This window comes from Hippichthys cyanospilos, chromosome 4 (genome assembly GCF_059441005.1).
Source record: "Hippichthys cyanospilos isolate Australia breed blue-spotted pipefish chromosome 4, RoL_Hcya_1.0, whole genome shotgun sequence".
Taxonomy (NCBI): domain Eukaryota; kingdom Metazoa; phylum Chordata; class Actinopteri; order Syngnathiformes; family Syngnathidae; genus Hippichthys; species Hippichthys cyanospilos.
Window position 1 is genome coordinate 23,620,543 of NC_142372.1, and position 16,431 is coordinate 23,636,973.

Here is a 16,431-nt window from a genome sequence, read left to right on the forward strand (position 1 = left end):
CATTTGATTATCAGTTGGTAGGTTTCGCTTTTCGATTCATTGTATGACATGGCAGATGCACATACAAAATATGTCATTGAAACGTGAAGTCCTCAGACAAATTTGCGATTCACTGATGCAATCAAACTATGAGTTGTATTGTGACAATACCTGTAATAGGTAGAAGAGGTGCTGGTAAGCTTCCAATTTTACTCTCTTCTCCTTGCTTAGGGCCTTTAAACCTCCTCTGTGTTTGTTCATCATCATCATGTCTGACAGTTGACCCTTGTTTTTTTTGGTCAGCTTCTTGCTGTGTGACACCACCTCCTGCAGGGTGATTTTGTTCTTCACGAGCAGACCGATCTTGATGTCCATCAGGTTGAGGTCATTCTCCAGCTGCTGATTAGAGCGGATGTTTGTGACCACCTCCTCGCGGAGCCGCATCAGCTCCAACTCCTCTTGGAAGTCCTGGTCACTGTGATCCAACAGATGCACAAACTTCCTCACCACTGCCATCGGAGGATTTTCAGCGTTGACTGTGTGAAGATGTTTTGAGACATAAATGAAAGAAAGACTAAAACATGGCATTCGTTGACATCAAATCTGGATTTTCATCTTACTCAGTGTCTTGTAGTCATCCCTGGCCTTGTTGGCTCTGATGAAAGCCTGTATCTTTACCACATCTTTGATCTGCGGTAAAAACATCTATCACTTGGCTGCTCACTAGTCCACCTTGTTAAAAGCACACAATCCAATCGAAATCACAAAGCTAAGATATATTAAAGAACCCCACTGCCCCTGATTTCCAGAAGACCTTGAGTAAATGTTAGCACAGGTTTCCGGTAAACGCATGTGACACAGCACGTGATTTAAACCATTAATTAAAAAACAACTATACAGTGCATTTTATTGTTTTTTTTTTCTTTTAAATGAAATGATTACTTGTATTTAATAGAAATATTAAATCACCATTTTTACAGAGATTTTTTTCATGAACACATGTATATTCATTCAGTGTTTGTTTTGCATGTAACCCGTTACAATACTGAACAGAGACCTGCGCACACATGCACACACCCAAAACAAGCGCGTGCACACACCTATGCACGCACATACACATACCGTGCATAATACTTACATGATCCTTGAAGTACTTTAGACGATCCCTGTACTTTTTACGAGCTTGATGCATTCGAACCATTGACTGGATCTGTTAGGAAGAAATAATAATCATTATTTATGCTTGATTGTTAAGCGTAGGATTTGCTTCTTATTACTATAACAGCATTACTCCACCTTAACAGCATCATCGCTGTGGTCTTCCAAATACTTCTTACGGTCCTTGAACCCCTTCCTCTGTTTGTAGCCTTTCCAGTGGGCCTAGAAAAAAATGATCACAGAGCTCTATGAATTAGAAGTGGATGATACAGCCTTAAAATGACATAATATTCAAGTTATGTGATATGGCTTATGTATTATCAAAAATGAACTGCCAATATGGTGAAGAGTATGCAGCAAAGCTTTAGGATATACAGTATTTTTCCATGAAATGTTTTCAGTAATAAATTTAGGGCTGAAACGTAGCCTTGAGTAATTTAATTTAAAAATGTTTCTTTTTTTTCTTGCCTTGGATGCCCATTTATTTGGTGTACACTTCAGGAAAATTAAATATGTCAAGCCAATCGCAGGAACAATTGTTAATACTCTGCTAGACAGTAAAACATGTCGCTAGCGTGATGAAAAGGCCAACTTCAAAATAAACATTTCCTTACCAAATACACAAATGCCTCGATATGGTTTTATTTTGCGGTTCTACATCAAATACAGCAGTATTGAAATGTTTTTTTTTTGCGCTGTCATTCGCAAGTATGCATACAAAATGGCCTTGATCTCACCTGTATTTGTGTAACAGCAGGCTCTTGTGATTTTAGGAAGTTCATCCGCTCCTTCAGGCCTTTCCTCACCAGGTAGCCACGGCAACGAGCTTGCAGCTTGGTAATGAGGGTCTCGTTCGCCAACCACAGCTGCTCTCGATTGTAAGCTGTGGTCACCCCTGAAACTACAGACTAGGGGAGTGATAAAAAAAAAAAAAGTTTAGAGACCTAAACAGTTGGGACGATGCAGCACTCCACAGGTACAGCATACCTGAATATCCTCCTTGTTGAGCTGAGTGTTGTTTTGTACAAAAGCTTCCGGTTCCACCCAGGTGCCCTCTCTTGTTTTCAGGTTGTAGTAGTAGTTGTGTCCACCTTTCACCCAGTGTTGTACCCACTCACTGCCGTTATCACCTGGATATCATGGCAGTTTAAAACAAAGGTTTAAACTTCTTTCAATCTATTCAACATTCACTAAATCCTATTTTTATACACTTCATTGCCCCCAAGGACACCTCTATTGTGAGTGTCCTGCGCCAAAATTGTAGACGGACGTGTCCCAGAACATGTCTGGTTAGTGTGATATACAGTGCTATTATACATTATCCTCCGAAGCAATGACTCTGCTAGCCATGACTAACAAACATTCTGTATTGTGTATTGTTGCTGTAAAGTTACTTAAAAAAAAAAAAAAAAAAGAACAGAAAAAAAAGCTACACATTTTTCAGGCATTTTATGTGCAGGATATACAGTATGCTAACCCACAAGGTCAAGGAAAATGTAATCAATTCTTAACCCCAAGTTCTGTCCTTACCATCTTTCTTCCTCACTTCTTTGACTTTGGTCAAGTCGTCTTGGTAGGTCTGTGCGCATTCAGAGGTAACGCCATACAGCCCTGCCCCAGGGTTACGCAGAGCTGTTACTGTCTGGGCTGCGTCGCCAGTATCCACGGCCTCATTTATGGCATGAATAGACTGAGAGACTGTTGAAATAAAGCATAAGACAAAGAGCTAGCACAATGTCACAAGCTTTTTGTAATCTTCCAAATGTATGAGGCTTGAACAAATGTGTGTGCTTACACAACAAGGCATCTTTTGTGTCCTGGTTAGCTTTGAGAATCGCGTCCTGGATCTCATCCAGCCAAAGCACAGCAGATGGATCTTGTGTCTCCTAAATGGACATTGAAAAACATGCTGTACTGAAGACATCAGTCGATACCAAAGGCTTCTTTCTAAATAGACAGTATTCATGCCAATCTTTTCATTGGCCTAAATTATTACATTTATGTAACTATATGTGTTTATAAGGTTTATATGTATGCTTTGAATGCATTATTACTGTATTTGAACCCAAATTGGAATGTTTCCTCGTAGCTTAAGTTGCATGTCTATGCATTTTCTCTTTAAATTGCATCCACCTTTATCCTGTCATATACCCATTAAAGAGAGTGTGTGTGATTTTTCGCATGCGCCTGTGGGAGCTTTAGGGGCATTATGGTAAATGCACCAATACACACTCCTCCTCTGGCTGTCCGTAGCTATAACAGACATGGTGACCTCCGGAGGAGTGCCACCCCACATGTAATATAATTTAATGATAACCAGACCTACGATTACATTTAAAACAAGCTGTTGCTCATTAAGAACACATTTATTTGTTGTTTTTCAAATTTATAATTGAATTTATTCATTTTTAATGAAAAACGATCTAAATCTTACATACTGTCACTTAGAAGATCTAATTTCTATGTCTGTGTCTCTACACAGTGGTACACATAACTGGTACGCACACGGGACAGAAATCACTGATGGGCAACATTGCGCGCTTCACTCATGATAACAACCGAATCAGCCTGAGCTGATTTTATTTTATTTTTCCTGGAAAATGGCTTCAAGATGTGCCATACCTTGTAGCACACTTAAATGTGGTGCAAGATTTTACCGCTCATGTCCTCAGCTAGGAGATAAAACAGGTGCATTTTAAACAAGGTTGAAAAATTTTAGTCATAATTTATCTGACAAGTATGAAAAGAGTACATGAATGTACTGTAGCACAACCTATAGCTAAGAAACAAGCTAATCGATAAGCAATAGCTAATCGCCCTCTTGCTACAGTATGTGACGAGACAAACTACAGGAACAATGCAAGCTCTATATACAGTTATTGATTTCTCCTTGCCTTTCTTAAAGTTAAGTATGTGTGTCTCATGTCTTCCTATTCTGAGGATATTTGTTTCTTTACTGACTTGTTGTCTGGGCTGCGTAACATTTTGTGAATGAGTGAAGGAGATCATTTCTGTTGTCACTTTACAGTTGATGGAGAATTTACCTCTGATGTCCATGACTAATTAAACTGCATCCCGAACGAACTGCGCAAACCATAATGATGGACTTGTGAAACTTTTCAAGGATGCAGGCTGGCTGTGTGCACACACAGACTGTGTGGGAGCAACAGTAGAAGACATTGAGGAAGACTGTTTTAATGTAAGAAAGTGTGCCTACCAAATACAATGTGCTGATACTCATGTGAATAAAAGTATGTGCAGCCCTGTTTACAGTTTATATTAATGCTTGGAGTGCATTATTTGACTGTTTTTACCAATATACTTATTTTATGGTTGATGATGGTTATTATTATTCAAGTGCATTAATAAGCTTGATTTTTCTTGATGAAGGCAGTACAAACAACACAGCTTTTACTTGTGTATTAAAGATGCCAACTTCAGTGTGATGCTCTACAGTTAAATGTTCAACGTGTATCATTTTGTCTTTAAATAAGTTTTGAACAAAAACTAAGTTTTATTTTGCCATTTATTACAAAGGAATCCTAAATTCAGAGTAAGCAATTTGTGTTTTTCTTCTTCATTCTTAAAAGATATATTTCAGATATTACAGCCTATTTTTAAAAAAATTCAGGGTTTTTTTTTGTGTGTGTAAAAGACTGGCATGGCAGAGTAGTAGAGTTACAACCCAGAGGTTATGGGTTCAAATAATGCCAATCATCACAATCGCCATTGAGACCACATCAAGCTGTACTTGAGCAAGACACCGAAACCTCAAATGCTTTTGATGCTGCGCAATCAGTAGGTAAATGAGTAGTCAGTGTAAAGCGCTTTAAGTACTTAAGTCGAAAAGAGAAAAAAAAGAGCATTTATCATTACAACCATTTATCTGTCATTTGTAGAAAATAAATTTTATGTATCATAAGTGTTAGTGGTATTATTTACCGGGTGGGATCAGTGAGTAATCATGATTTGACTGGCAGTACAAGTATTGAACATGCTTACTATTAACTAAGGGTATAAAAGTCCACTCAACAATCAAATTGTTCTATTTTAAAATATACCAAGCAACGTATCAGATAATCTTTTATTAGAGCAATATATTTTTGGAGGGAATGACACTTTAGAGTACTGACAAGTTTATTCATTTGAATTAAAAACATACTGCATTATACCCTCTCAAACTGGGCCAATCAAAACAATCAAAACGGATCCAATCGTTCCACTTTATAATCTCAGATATATTCCTGGAATATCAAGACACTTAGAATGTTTTTTTTTTTTTTTTTTTTTTAATAGGAGGGATGGACACCTTTACCGTAAGTGACTTATTTTTCATTTTCATTCACACATCATTCAGTGTGTGTGTAGTTGTAAAGAGTAGCTCTACGTTCATAATCATTTAGCCTTTTTTTTATCCATTTTTCAAATGTTATTTTTGAATGTATCCCTTCAAAAAAACTTTAAAACTTAAGAGAATGCTCTTTTTGTGAATACAGTATGTTTATGTATCTTTAAACATGATATTGGACACTCCATATTGTCATTTGGTGCGATTGTGTGTGAGTGATTGTTAGTGTGCCCTGTGATTGGCTGGCAAACAGTCAGGGTGTCCCCCGCCTACTTCCCGAAGACGGCTGGCATAGTCAACGGCTGGATGGATGGATGGATGGATGGATGGACGGACGGACAGATGTTTATTTATTTTCAAACCACAAAGTTTATATAACACAAATTTTGAGTCACTGCCCAAACAATAGGCTACAACTGCTTATTTCGACCTCACAATCTTAGGCACGTCTAACAAAACCTGATCAGTCCAGCGATGCAATGAATGACTCATGGTTAATCTTTAAAATCAACCAATTCGTGTTGCCTTATGAGGCCAGAAAAATATATATAATCCTGCATATGAAACCTTGGCAAGAAAAACTGTAAACTAATAGGCTATATTTGATACTGTAGTAACCATTTATTGTCTCTAGATGGCGCACTTCTTCTCTACACAGCCACCTTATCTTGTTTCAGCCCTCACCCTTTTCGTGCTGCAGGGCAGGGAAGAGGTGTGGGCATTTGAGGAAGAGGCGGGTGAGTCAAACTGATACCTGATCTTAAGTCAGAAGGGGAGGCAGCTTTGAACATCTGTAGCAGCATGCAGCTGAAGTCTACCAAATAATATCATTGCTCTCTAGGCAAAATTAAACCTGCTTGGTGTTTATATGTTTGTAGTAGGTGTTTCACATAGTATTTGCAGACGGTGAATAATGACTGCTGGAGGCACCCAGTGAGGGTGTGGTCTCTGCACAGCGAGGCGGCTGGTGCAATAACTGTGGCGCAGCTTGTCAAATACATGTCAAAGTGTTGCATGCCATGCAACTAAGGAAGTGAAAGCTGGAAGGGAAGAAAATAATCACTTGTCTTACTAAATTTTGCTTGCAAGCTACTCAACTCTGCCTCCTTGGAAGGCAAGAGCATTTTATTGTTGATTTAAATCATTAGAAGTCTACTTTTTCCCACTTGTTAGCGAGGTGAGCCCGGTAACCAGAACTTCCTGCTGTTTATCCGGGATCAGCCCACAGTCAACAGGACACACAGACACCTTCTATCTCTCTAACGGCTCTAATACTGCAGAGGTAATGAGGAACCAACAAAAACCACAAAGTTGTTTCATATCCTCTGACCTCATATCAGCTCCAATCTGGCAACACCTCCACTGTAGCTTAGATTCAAGAAAAATGCTCCATCAAGACTCAGAAATACAGCATTTTACCGTTTTTTTTTTTTTTTCATTTTTTAAACACATCACTGCAAAGTACCTCAATAAAAATTAAAGCCTGCTGACTTTAGCAGTCAGCTTTGTGTCCCTTTATGAAATATGGCCATGAAGGTTGTGTGCGTTATATCCTGTCAAATAGGCATTAAAACAGTTACAGTATCTTTCAATGTCATTGTTTTCTTTGTCATGAGTCCACATATCATGTTTTTAAGGGTTTGTGTGAACACTGCTGTTATTTTTTTCTGTAATATTTGTGGATGAGTGGGCTGCATCCACAGATTTAGCTCTGATAAGCAATGGTTTACCAGCAAGGGCTGGGAAGGATTTCAAAACAAACTGAGCAAAATTAAGTCATTGGACTAAAGTTATTGTATTTAAAAATAACTCATGAGAGATAAAATGTCATGAATTGAATATGTGAACTATATTAAACAGCTCTGAGGGGACATTTAGGGGCAATTTAGCTTCTGTAGCAGAACACCAAATAAGGTGTGCATATACAAAAAAATAAAACAAAGCTTGACAAGTCAGAGCTGTTTTTCTGGTATCAACACCTTTGTCTTTGATCAAAGTTTGCTGAAAGACGTGTAAGGAAACAACAAGTGTTCAGGAAGTGACAGGAAGTGAGAGGAAGAGATAATCATAACATGACATCATCCGACTGCACGAGTCATGTGCTGCTTGTTCTCAAACACAGCAGTCTGCAAGTGTCATGTGTCTGTATGCCTTGTGATCAAACACTCAATCTCAATTTACTGTATGCTTTATGTCTGGTTAGATTACACCTTTACTAACTCATTGTTTTGAACCATTTGTAACATTTTTTTAAATGTATGTTTGATAGGACAATAAATCTAAATATTGTTGAACATCCATGCATAATAGTAGTACATTTGTGTTTTATCCCCTAAGAGTCCGGGGATTTTTCACTAGCCTGGCCTTATGATCACCCAACTTGGGCTGACACTGAATCATCAAATGTAAATATATCTTTACTTTCAACCCCTAAAAATGTTCAGTGGCATCAGCCCTACATGCAGATAGACAGATAGACAGATAGACAGATAGACAGATAGACAGAGAGACAGAGAGACAGAGAGACAGATAGAGATAGATAGAGATAGATAGATAGATAGATAGATAGATAGATAGATAGATAGATAGATAGATAGATAGATAGATAGATAGATAGATAGATAGATAGATAGATAGATAGATAGTATTTACGCGGTGGTTTTAGGGTGTCAACACAAAAATTTCTGTTGGACCCGTTCATGAGTTGCCGTTAAAAGGATGAATGCAAAAATGGTGGGAAATGCATGAAAACATTGACAATATTTTCAATTTTGAATGGCAGCAAATGAGCCCGACATAGACTAAATATGACACCTATAGGTGTACCTCTCGACCTCCTGTGTGAAAGCATTTAGAAGGGACGGCAGCGTGGCATATTGAAAGTTGGCATGTGTTGACAATTAATGTAATATTTTAGCCTCCTATTGTTTTTTTGTATGTTTTTCCTTTAATATCCCACATCAATAGCATCAAAAAGTCCGAGTTAGGTCAAAATTTCCCCCAGGGTTTAAAGTTATCTTACGTGAGCCTTCTCCCTGCGGGCCTCTAACAGTTTGTCGTGGTAGTGCTGAGCTACAGACGGGTCTACATCTGTGAGCTTGGCTGATGGGTTCTGCAACATGGCTAGTGTCTTCATGGGATCCCCTTCATCCAAGGCCTCATTGATCAGTCCAATAGCCGCAATTCCTATGAAACACAATTGTCAAGGTGTTGTAAATCATAAACGCAGCACAATTAAAATGTTTTGTGGATAAACTGCAGGGGATATGAAGTAGGCATGGGACGAGATGTCTTACGATGCGATATCGCAAGATTAAAAAGTCACAAGGTTTCTCATCTCTTTACGGTTGTGGTTTGTGGGGAGAATGTTGGGTCACAAGTGCAATGGGATACACAGTGGAATGCGCTGTACAGAAACTCTTTCTATTGCACAAGCTGTTCTTGCCAGAGTTAAGTCGCAAGTCATGATTCTGGATGTAAACAACGCAAAGTTGTTCAGAAATCGCGGTGGACAGCTTTCAGCGCAACATAAATTAGCTACTAGATAGGAGCGCACAAGTGCCCCGAGTGCAGTCGGATTACTTTGGAAGTCGGAAGCAGTTTAATAGACTTAACCCTTTCACTCCCGTTGGGACAATGCGTCCCGCAGCTTTTCGAAAAATGGCAGTGGGTATCCAAATGGTAGCAATAAGATGAAATGGCATCCCAGCGTTTCATTACACACCTATCGACACATTCTAGTGGCTACGAGTAACTACTCTAAACACAAAGAGCCAGTGCTTGATCTGACTATCAACAAGGTAGGTTATATTGTACAATTTCTCCTCAACCATTGAGTACTGAGGAAATATATTGATAATGTGCTATATATGTGTGTTACTATACAGTAGATTACACTGATCACTATGTATTGTAGGCGTTTGGTGATCATTTTCACTTCTGTGGCACATTTATATTTTTATTAATTATACATTACCGATGGGACAAAAAAAACCCAGGGCCTGTAAAATAATCGATGGAAGTGAGAATTTTTTAACTAATTTTCAAGTATCCTAGACTTAGTAATATATGCCATAAGTTTTATTTTTTTCAATTAAAAAAAATAAAATCTGTAGTGAAAAAGTTCAATCAAAACTGCACATTTTGATGCTGACGTCCTGACATGGTTGCCATTGCTACTGATCACTTTTGAATATACCAGACTGAGTCAAATGCATCGTTGCAGGAAACCATCATATAGCGTCTGTCTGCAATATAGCTTTTTTTCTTTTGTTTTTTTTAATAAAAAACAAACAAAACAAAAAGACGCAAGAGACGCACTGAGGATGCGATAAATGAGACATGAAGTAATGAGGGATGACTGTACCAAAATACTCAACAGAAGCAGCTCTAAAAGAAATATTCAGAATTTTCCTATTACTATTACATCAGCTGTGTGGCAATATTTTGTTTTTCCAGTTAACGAAACTAATGGTAAAATATTGACAAATCAGACAGGGACAGTTGGTAAAGACTGCAAAAAAATATATATACAATATCTATATACCGACCATCGCAGCTAACATAGATATTAAACGAATCTGTGACAGACCTGCCTCTCCAGTTTTGTGTTTACGTTTGCACGCTTGCTTGTTAGTCTGTTCAGTAAAAAGAACATTTTTAAAAGTGGAATATTTTGTGGGTATTATTTTATGTCACAATTTTCACCAAAACCTAGTCTCATTCTCATGGACTCAGTCTCATGAAACGATGCGATTTGTGTCTCGCCCCATTCCTAATATGAAGTATTTGACACCAGTATTGGAGCAATTTCTTACGTTCATGCTCCTCCTGCACAGACATGTTAACCTGATCAATACAAGCTTGTATGTCATTCCAGGTGAGATAATCACAGCCTTCCTCCCTGGCTGCTGCCTTGAGACGAATCAACTCATCCATGTACCTAAAGCACAAGAACAGAATATTACCTTGCAAATCCATCCAACGATGCAACCATCACCATTTTATTGAAATTTATGGCATGTAAACACCTTTGTGCATATTCCGGCTCCACATTACTAAGCCCTGTGATTGAGCTAGAAAGTTGTCTCCAGAGGGAGGTCCGGTCTCCAGCATCAATGGCCTCATTTATCAGCACCACTGATGATAGCATCTCAACTGCAACAAGCAGCTCTGGATGGGATAGGGAGCTCTGCAGAACAGACACCCAGAATTGTTGGTTGATAACAAAGATTATAAAAGAACAAGCATTTAATCATTTTTAATGTCTGGAAAATGAAGCACGAAGTTGTTTTAACCTTTCAAGCACCCCATAGTGCAGTGGACCCCAACCACCAGTCCATGAATCAACTGGTACCGGGCCACATGGGCCGCACACAAAATAATGTTTTGGAACTGATTTAGTTTAATGCTTCATTCATTTGTGTTTTGTTTGGCTTGATCTTTGGTTTTTGGCGGCACCATTGTTGATATTACAAAGTGAGAAGGCTGACTCGGGATTGCTGGCCAATGCCAAATAGACATAAGAGAAATTGTTTTTTTGTTGTTTTATTGTTTGTTTTTCCAAATGTGACCCAATTGCATTTCAGATCCAATGTGAACCCGGTTTCTCAACTTTTTTTTGTCCCAACAAAATGAGCGATGTTTGTACATTACACATTTAAAAAGGTAAATCAGTCTGCACGACCATCATAAAAAAGCTGTTTATTAATTTTTTAGACCTTGAATTTAATTTATTTCATTTTTACGTTAATATTTAATATATATACTGTACTGATTTGTATACAGTATCACTGCTTGTGATTGTGCTATATTTTTAGTTTATGTACAAAATAAATCAACTCAAAAGATGTTGACACACCGCATATACAAATGTATATGGAATGACTTGACAGCACAGATTTTACTTACGGTAGGTGAACTGGTTCAGTGTCCACTATTCTGCTCTATGTATTTGTGTATGTGTCGTTGAGAGTACCTCTGGGCTTTGCTGCTGTAAGCTGGCCAGCTCTCGCTGGTAAAGATTTGCAGCACTGGGATAGACTTCGGGAAGCTGGGCGTCAGGGTTCATCAACTCCACAACAGTATTTTCAGGTACGCCTTCCCGAATGGCAAAGTTGATACGCTCCACAGCTTTTAACACTACCAACACAGACAACAAATTCGAAGGAAAGAGTTACAAACTGTATTTGTTCAAAACAAGTCAATATTCTCTCACGTGAATAAAAGATCAATCGCTAAATCTAATATTTTCAGAGACATTCTGTGAAAAAAAAGGTATAATAGTGTCTTAAATAATTTAATGAGCTAATAAAGAGTATCCGCAGTCTGTTACACCATGAAATCGATAAGATAGATTGCATCCAAATAAGCAGTCTGTTAGAGTAAATCGAATTGTGTTCCCTGAAGCTGTTGTTTTGATTGCAACTACAGTGCAGAACCAACTGGGAAGTTTGTTGGAAATGCAGATGATTCTGGTCATGTAATAACTGGAAGGAATTATCACATGGAAACCCTGAATGAATAGCGAACAAACAAACTGTGATACTGTTTTTATCAGAGTAAAAGTGACCGATAAAAGAAAGATACAAGTGATTCTTGTCTAAAGAAGAGGTTCTCAAAGTGACCCCCAGGGGTCCGTGAAATAATTTGGGTGTTTTGGAATTGATCTACTGGTAGTTATCTTTTAACAGTTACAGATTTGTGCCTTGTTATGCTTAGTCTTTGTTTTTTGGCGCCGCCTCTGGCCGCTGTTGGTAGTGCCTTTCGTGGTGGGGGTGGACGGTGTGGCGCTGTTGCTGTCGGTGTGCAGTCGTTGTTCCTTGTCTTTGTGAGATCTGGCCCACGACTGTCTGTGAGTTGTGTTTTCTTTGATGGAATGTTGTCATTTATGCTAATATGCCCAAATTAGCTGTTTGTTGGTCCAACTCGTGACTGTAGAATACATGCTCGCTAACGTTAGTTTTTATCTTCACCATGTTATGAAGTGTTGCCTTGTATGTGTTTAGCTCGTTAACATCTTTGTTTGTGCAAGATTTTTCCTTTGAATAAATGTTAGCATATGCAAATGTTTTGCATTGACAATCATACTCATTTGCATCTAATTAATGTTTTGTATTGAACGGTATTTCATTGGTAATTCAGTTATATATTGATTTTTATTATATATTGATTTAATCTACACAATTTGTGTACATTTAGCAAGATATTTAATTTGTGCATATGAGACTTATTTGAGTTATGTTTGGTGAATTTTCTTCTCTTTACAATTTTACAATATAAATAAGTGAGAGCTGTACTACTGGCATAAATAACTGAAGGATGAGTTCCACTCATTTGCTGTTCGCTGTCTGTATACCTAGATAGAAGCCATTGTAACATCTCGGAAGGACAGAACTTTGGGTGATTAATCAAAAAATCTATGTGTTCATTTCATTTTATTTTGTACTAAATTGTGAAAGTATACATGACTTTAATAAAGCAATCAATTCAACCAGTTTAATATATGTTTAAAAATTTAATAATTTTGAAATTTGATCTAAAGAAGAATTAGTGTGTGTTAGATTGCTTGACGGGAGCACGTACTCTTTATGTAGCTTTCTGCTAAGTCATTTGCCATATCTACACCAGCCTGTAGCTCATCCTTAGTCAAAGGTTGGCCTGGTGACACCTAATAAAGAAGAGGTCTAGATGAGATTACATTAGCAACAAAGGAACAAATAATTTTAAAAACTTCAACATAGATCCTACTGGTTCTTTGTTCTCTCTGTCAGCCAGAAGTTGTTTGAGGTACCAGCCTTTGTTCTGGGCCAGCAGGTTGTGAATGCCCATGGCCTTCAATGCTTCATATAACTTATCCTCATCCTCGTTCAGCAACGCCTGTTCAGCAGCACTTAAGGCATTATTCACTGTTGGGAAAAATAAACAAATAAATATTGACATTTGACTATCCAACCAAAGCAAATTATGTCGTGACTAACCACTTACCATTGACTTTGTTTACATTGCCCTGGATTTCAGCCTGGGTGAGAAGCTCATCATAGATATCCCTCTCAGCGTCAACATTTTCCATTTGCTGTTTGACCAAAGGCATTTAATTCAATTTAATTTAAAACAATATAATGCATAGTACACAGTTTATGAGCAAAAACATGAGACTCAGAGAGAGGTATAATTGATACTAGTAGTATATTTATCGCATTACCTTATGACTTACACGTCTTTGGTGACATGTATGCTTTAGATATTAGTCAAATTAAACTTTTTCCCCCTCCCTGAAAACATTATGCATCCATCCCATCCTTCTATCTATTTTCTGAATGACTCAATCTCCCTAGGTTCACAGGCAGCTGTCGCACATTAATTTCTGCTGCAAGACAAAAAAAGAAGTCATCAAGCTTTGCCTGTAAGACCATAAATATGAAATTTGATGTTGGTCAGATGTTTGTTGCTTCTGGCTGCCGAACATCCATTGATGTGTATATCCTAAATCTCAGTTACAATCACTTTTTATTCTTTCAAGAATAAATTAGCTCGAGGGCACCATTTATATCAAGTCAATTGAAAAATCTGCACATCATTAGCCGCCAAGAACTGCCGAGGATGTATTAAAGTTCATACCCGTTTGCGCGAATTGGCCACTTTCTCTCCCTTGGCCTGGTATAATGTATGATGATACTGAAGGGCGGAGTTGCGGTCCAGGTTGACCAGCATTGCATTAGGGTTTTGCATTGCGGCCATTGTGCCCTCTGGAACGCCCTGGTCGATAGCCTCGTTGATGGCGATCACAGCAGCATGTACTGAAGGTGAAACAAGACACCTGGTAAGGAAGTGGCTTACATGAATTATTTCATTAGGTTAAAAATATAAATGACTAATTAATGATTCTAAATATATATCTGATTCTTTTCAGTCTGCCTTTTTGTTTGAAAAAAAAAAAAGAAAAAGAGCAGCATGATTCTGCTTTGTCAGCGCATTCACATGGCTATTGTTTTCTTTAATAGCTTCCTTGCAGGCACACAGTAAAATCAATGACCCATAGGATGAAATAATTGAAATTCATTCCAGCAAATTTCCTGTATTCTTATTCTTTTCAGTATTCCTGCATTAACTATCATGAAAAAGTGGTCAATTCGATTGAAATAAATGAAAATATCAGATGACGCCTGGAATAAAGATGGTAACATCTTTTTTTTAATATATAACCTTAATGTCGATAATTGCGTTCTTGGGGTTAATAAGACACCCTTCCCCCCGCCTCCATCCACTCCCTTGACATCCGAGTAACTCTCACATGCAGCCTCATCCACTGAGAGCTCATTGGCCAGGATTCCCCCAATCTTGCTGAAGGCAGGCATCTGGATCCCATATTTTGCCAGCTCGCTCTTCATGTTGTTGATTTCCTCCTCTAAGCAAGAGAAGACACATAACAAATAAGAGACCAATGTTGGTAGGGAGAAGGAAAAGACAAAAGCACATGGGCCTGAATAGGGAGCGGGGACACGAAGAAGACAGACTGTCCCTGGCTTATATGTGATAATGTGCAAAGCTGGCTGTGTTTCCGGGACAGAGTGGAGCAGTAACTCCACACACAGGAAAAGATCACACAAGTTACTAATGACTTTCACATTGCCAGAAGCTACTGCACACCACAGTTCACAGGAAAACATTCAAATGTAATTCTGCATTTCTCTTCTCAACCAAAGAATGCAGGTACATTCAACACATGCATGGTAACTGCGCCAATGTAGCCAAGTTTAGTAAATCACAGACAGTACGAGGCCTGTTTTCAGGTTCACAGTCTTACCAGTGAAATCTACTTTCCCATACAAATCCTGGATCTGCGGTGCAAGGCCCAGCTTAAACAGGTACAAGCTGTAAAAGCATGAAAAGAAAGATAAAATATCAAACTAGCACCCATGACTTAGTATCTTGTCATACATTTTTTTATGAGAAAAATAATAATAGCAGCCATCACTAAAATAGCAACATACTGCACTACAGCTTTTGATATTGGACAAGTCAGAATAGCCCTTATGGGGCAGCGCTAATGCAATTGCTCAGTTTTATACATTGGTTGAACTAACTCTTGCACACACTTAATAAAAAAAAATAATATGTATTCAAGACAGGTTGCTATAAAGCAAACAAAATCCAGTTATGGTTTACCATTCATTTTTGGTCAAAATCAAAAATGAAAGACAAATGTTTCCAATGATAATTTGAAGGATTCCCAGCAATTAGACAACCATCCCACTATTTTGACATTATGATAGTTCTTTCTCAAATCGAATCTAAGCAAGTTTGCTTCAACGCAATGTCCATAAAATCTTCTGTCAATGGTGCAGATATTTTATTGTATCTATATTAACTATAAAGGATGGGACGAGACACAAATTCTATGAGATGTCTCACGAGAGTAAGTCCACCAGATTTTTGCAAAATTAATATAAAAGTAATGCCAAACATAAATTTTCCAGCTTTCAAAATGTTTTCTTTTTACTGGTCAGACTGCAACAAAATCCGTTGATCTAATGTGCAGATGTAAATACAAAGAGCCAGGCATCATTGTAAAATGCACAGAGTTCCTGTTAGCTATTAATCCACTTAAGTGTGTATGACCAAATTTAGTATTTTTTTTTAGTTAAAAATGTATTAAGAACATTATTGTATATTAAGAATGTATAACTTTTCCCATACATTTTGGTAGAGGCGAAGTGACGTCGGAACCACAGAATACACATTTGAGTGGGCTTGGTTTGTTCAAGAGTACAAAGAACGACTGTCATGCTATCAAACCCAAAGCATTCAGGCTCATCCGACTGTTCCCACCAGCCAATGTACAGCACTCGAGCATTGCTAGCTAGTGGTTAATTTATGCTAGAGGCAGCACTGAATGCTGGCAACAGGCACTGTACAATAAAATGACAACATAATTGTTTTTTTTT

At 38.0% G+C, this 16,431-nt stretch overlaps 1 protein-coding gene across 1 annotated transcript in view; it reads right to left on the reverse strand.

The window, feature by feature from the left end:
* iqgap1 (IQ motif containing GTPase activating protein 1) overlaps positions 1–16,431 on the reverse strand; it is a 55,933-nt gene that overhangs the window by 15,379 nt on the left and 24,123 nt on the right. The window contains exons 6-23 of the mRNA XM_088412495.1: positions 15,291–15,358; positions 14,778–14,891; positions 14,105–14,283; positions 13,472–13,559; positions 13,235–13,392; positions 13,070–13,154; positions 11,463–11,626; positions 10,516–10,676; positions 10,303–10,427; positions 8,508–8,671; positions 2,933–3,023; positions 2,668–2,835; positions 2,125–2,267; positions 1,875–2,045; positions 1,276–1,359; positions 1,118–1,189; positions 600–669; positions 151–515 (exon numbers count right to left, since the gene is read on the reverse strand). Coding sequence (XP_088268621.1) covers positions 151–515; positions 600–669; positions 1,118–1,189; positions 1,276–1,359; positions 1,875–2,045; positions 2,125–2,267; positions 2,668–2,835; positions 2,933–3,023; positions 8,508–8,671; positions 10,303–10,427; positions 10,516–10,676; positions 11,463–11,626; positions 13,070–13,154; positions 13,235–13,392; positions 13,472–13,559; positions 14,105–14,283; positions 14,778–14,891; positions 15,291–15,358 — 2,470 coding nt within the window. The remainder of the gene's footprint in view (positions 1–150; positions 516–599; positions 670–1,117; positions 1,190–1,275; positions 1,360–1,874; positions 2,046–2,124; positions 2,268–2,667; positions 2,836–2,932; positions 3,024–8,507; positions 8,672–10,302; positions 10,428–10,515; positions 10,677–11,462; positions 11,627–13,069; positions 13,155–13,234; positions 13,393–13,471; positions 13,560–14,104; positions 14,284–14,777; positions 14,892–15,290; positions 15,359–16,431) is intronic.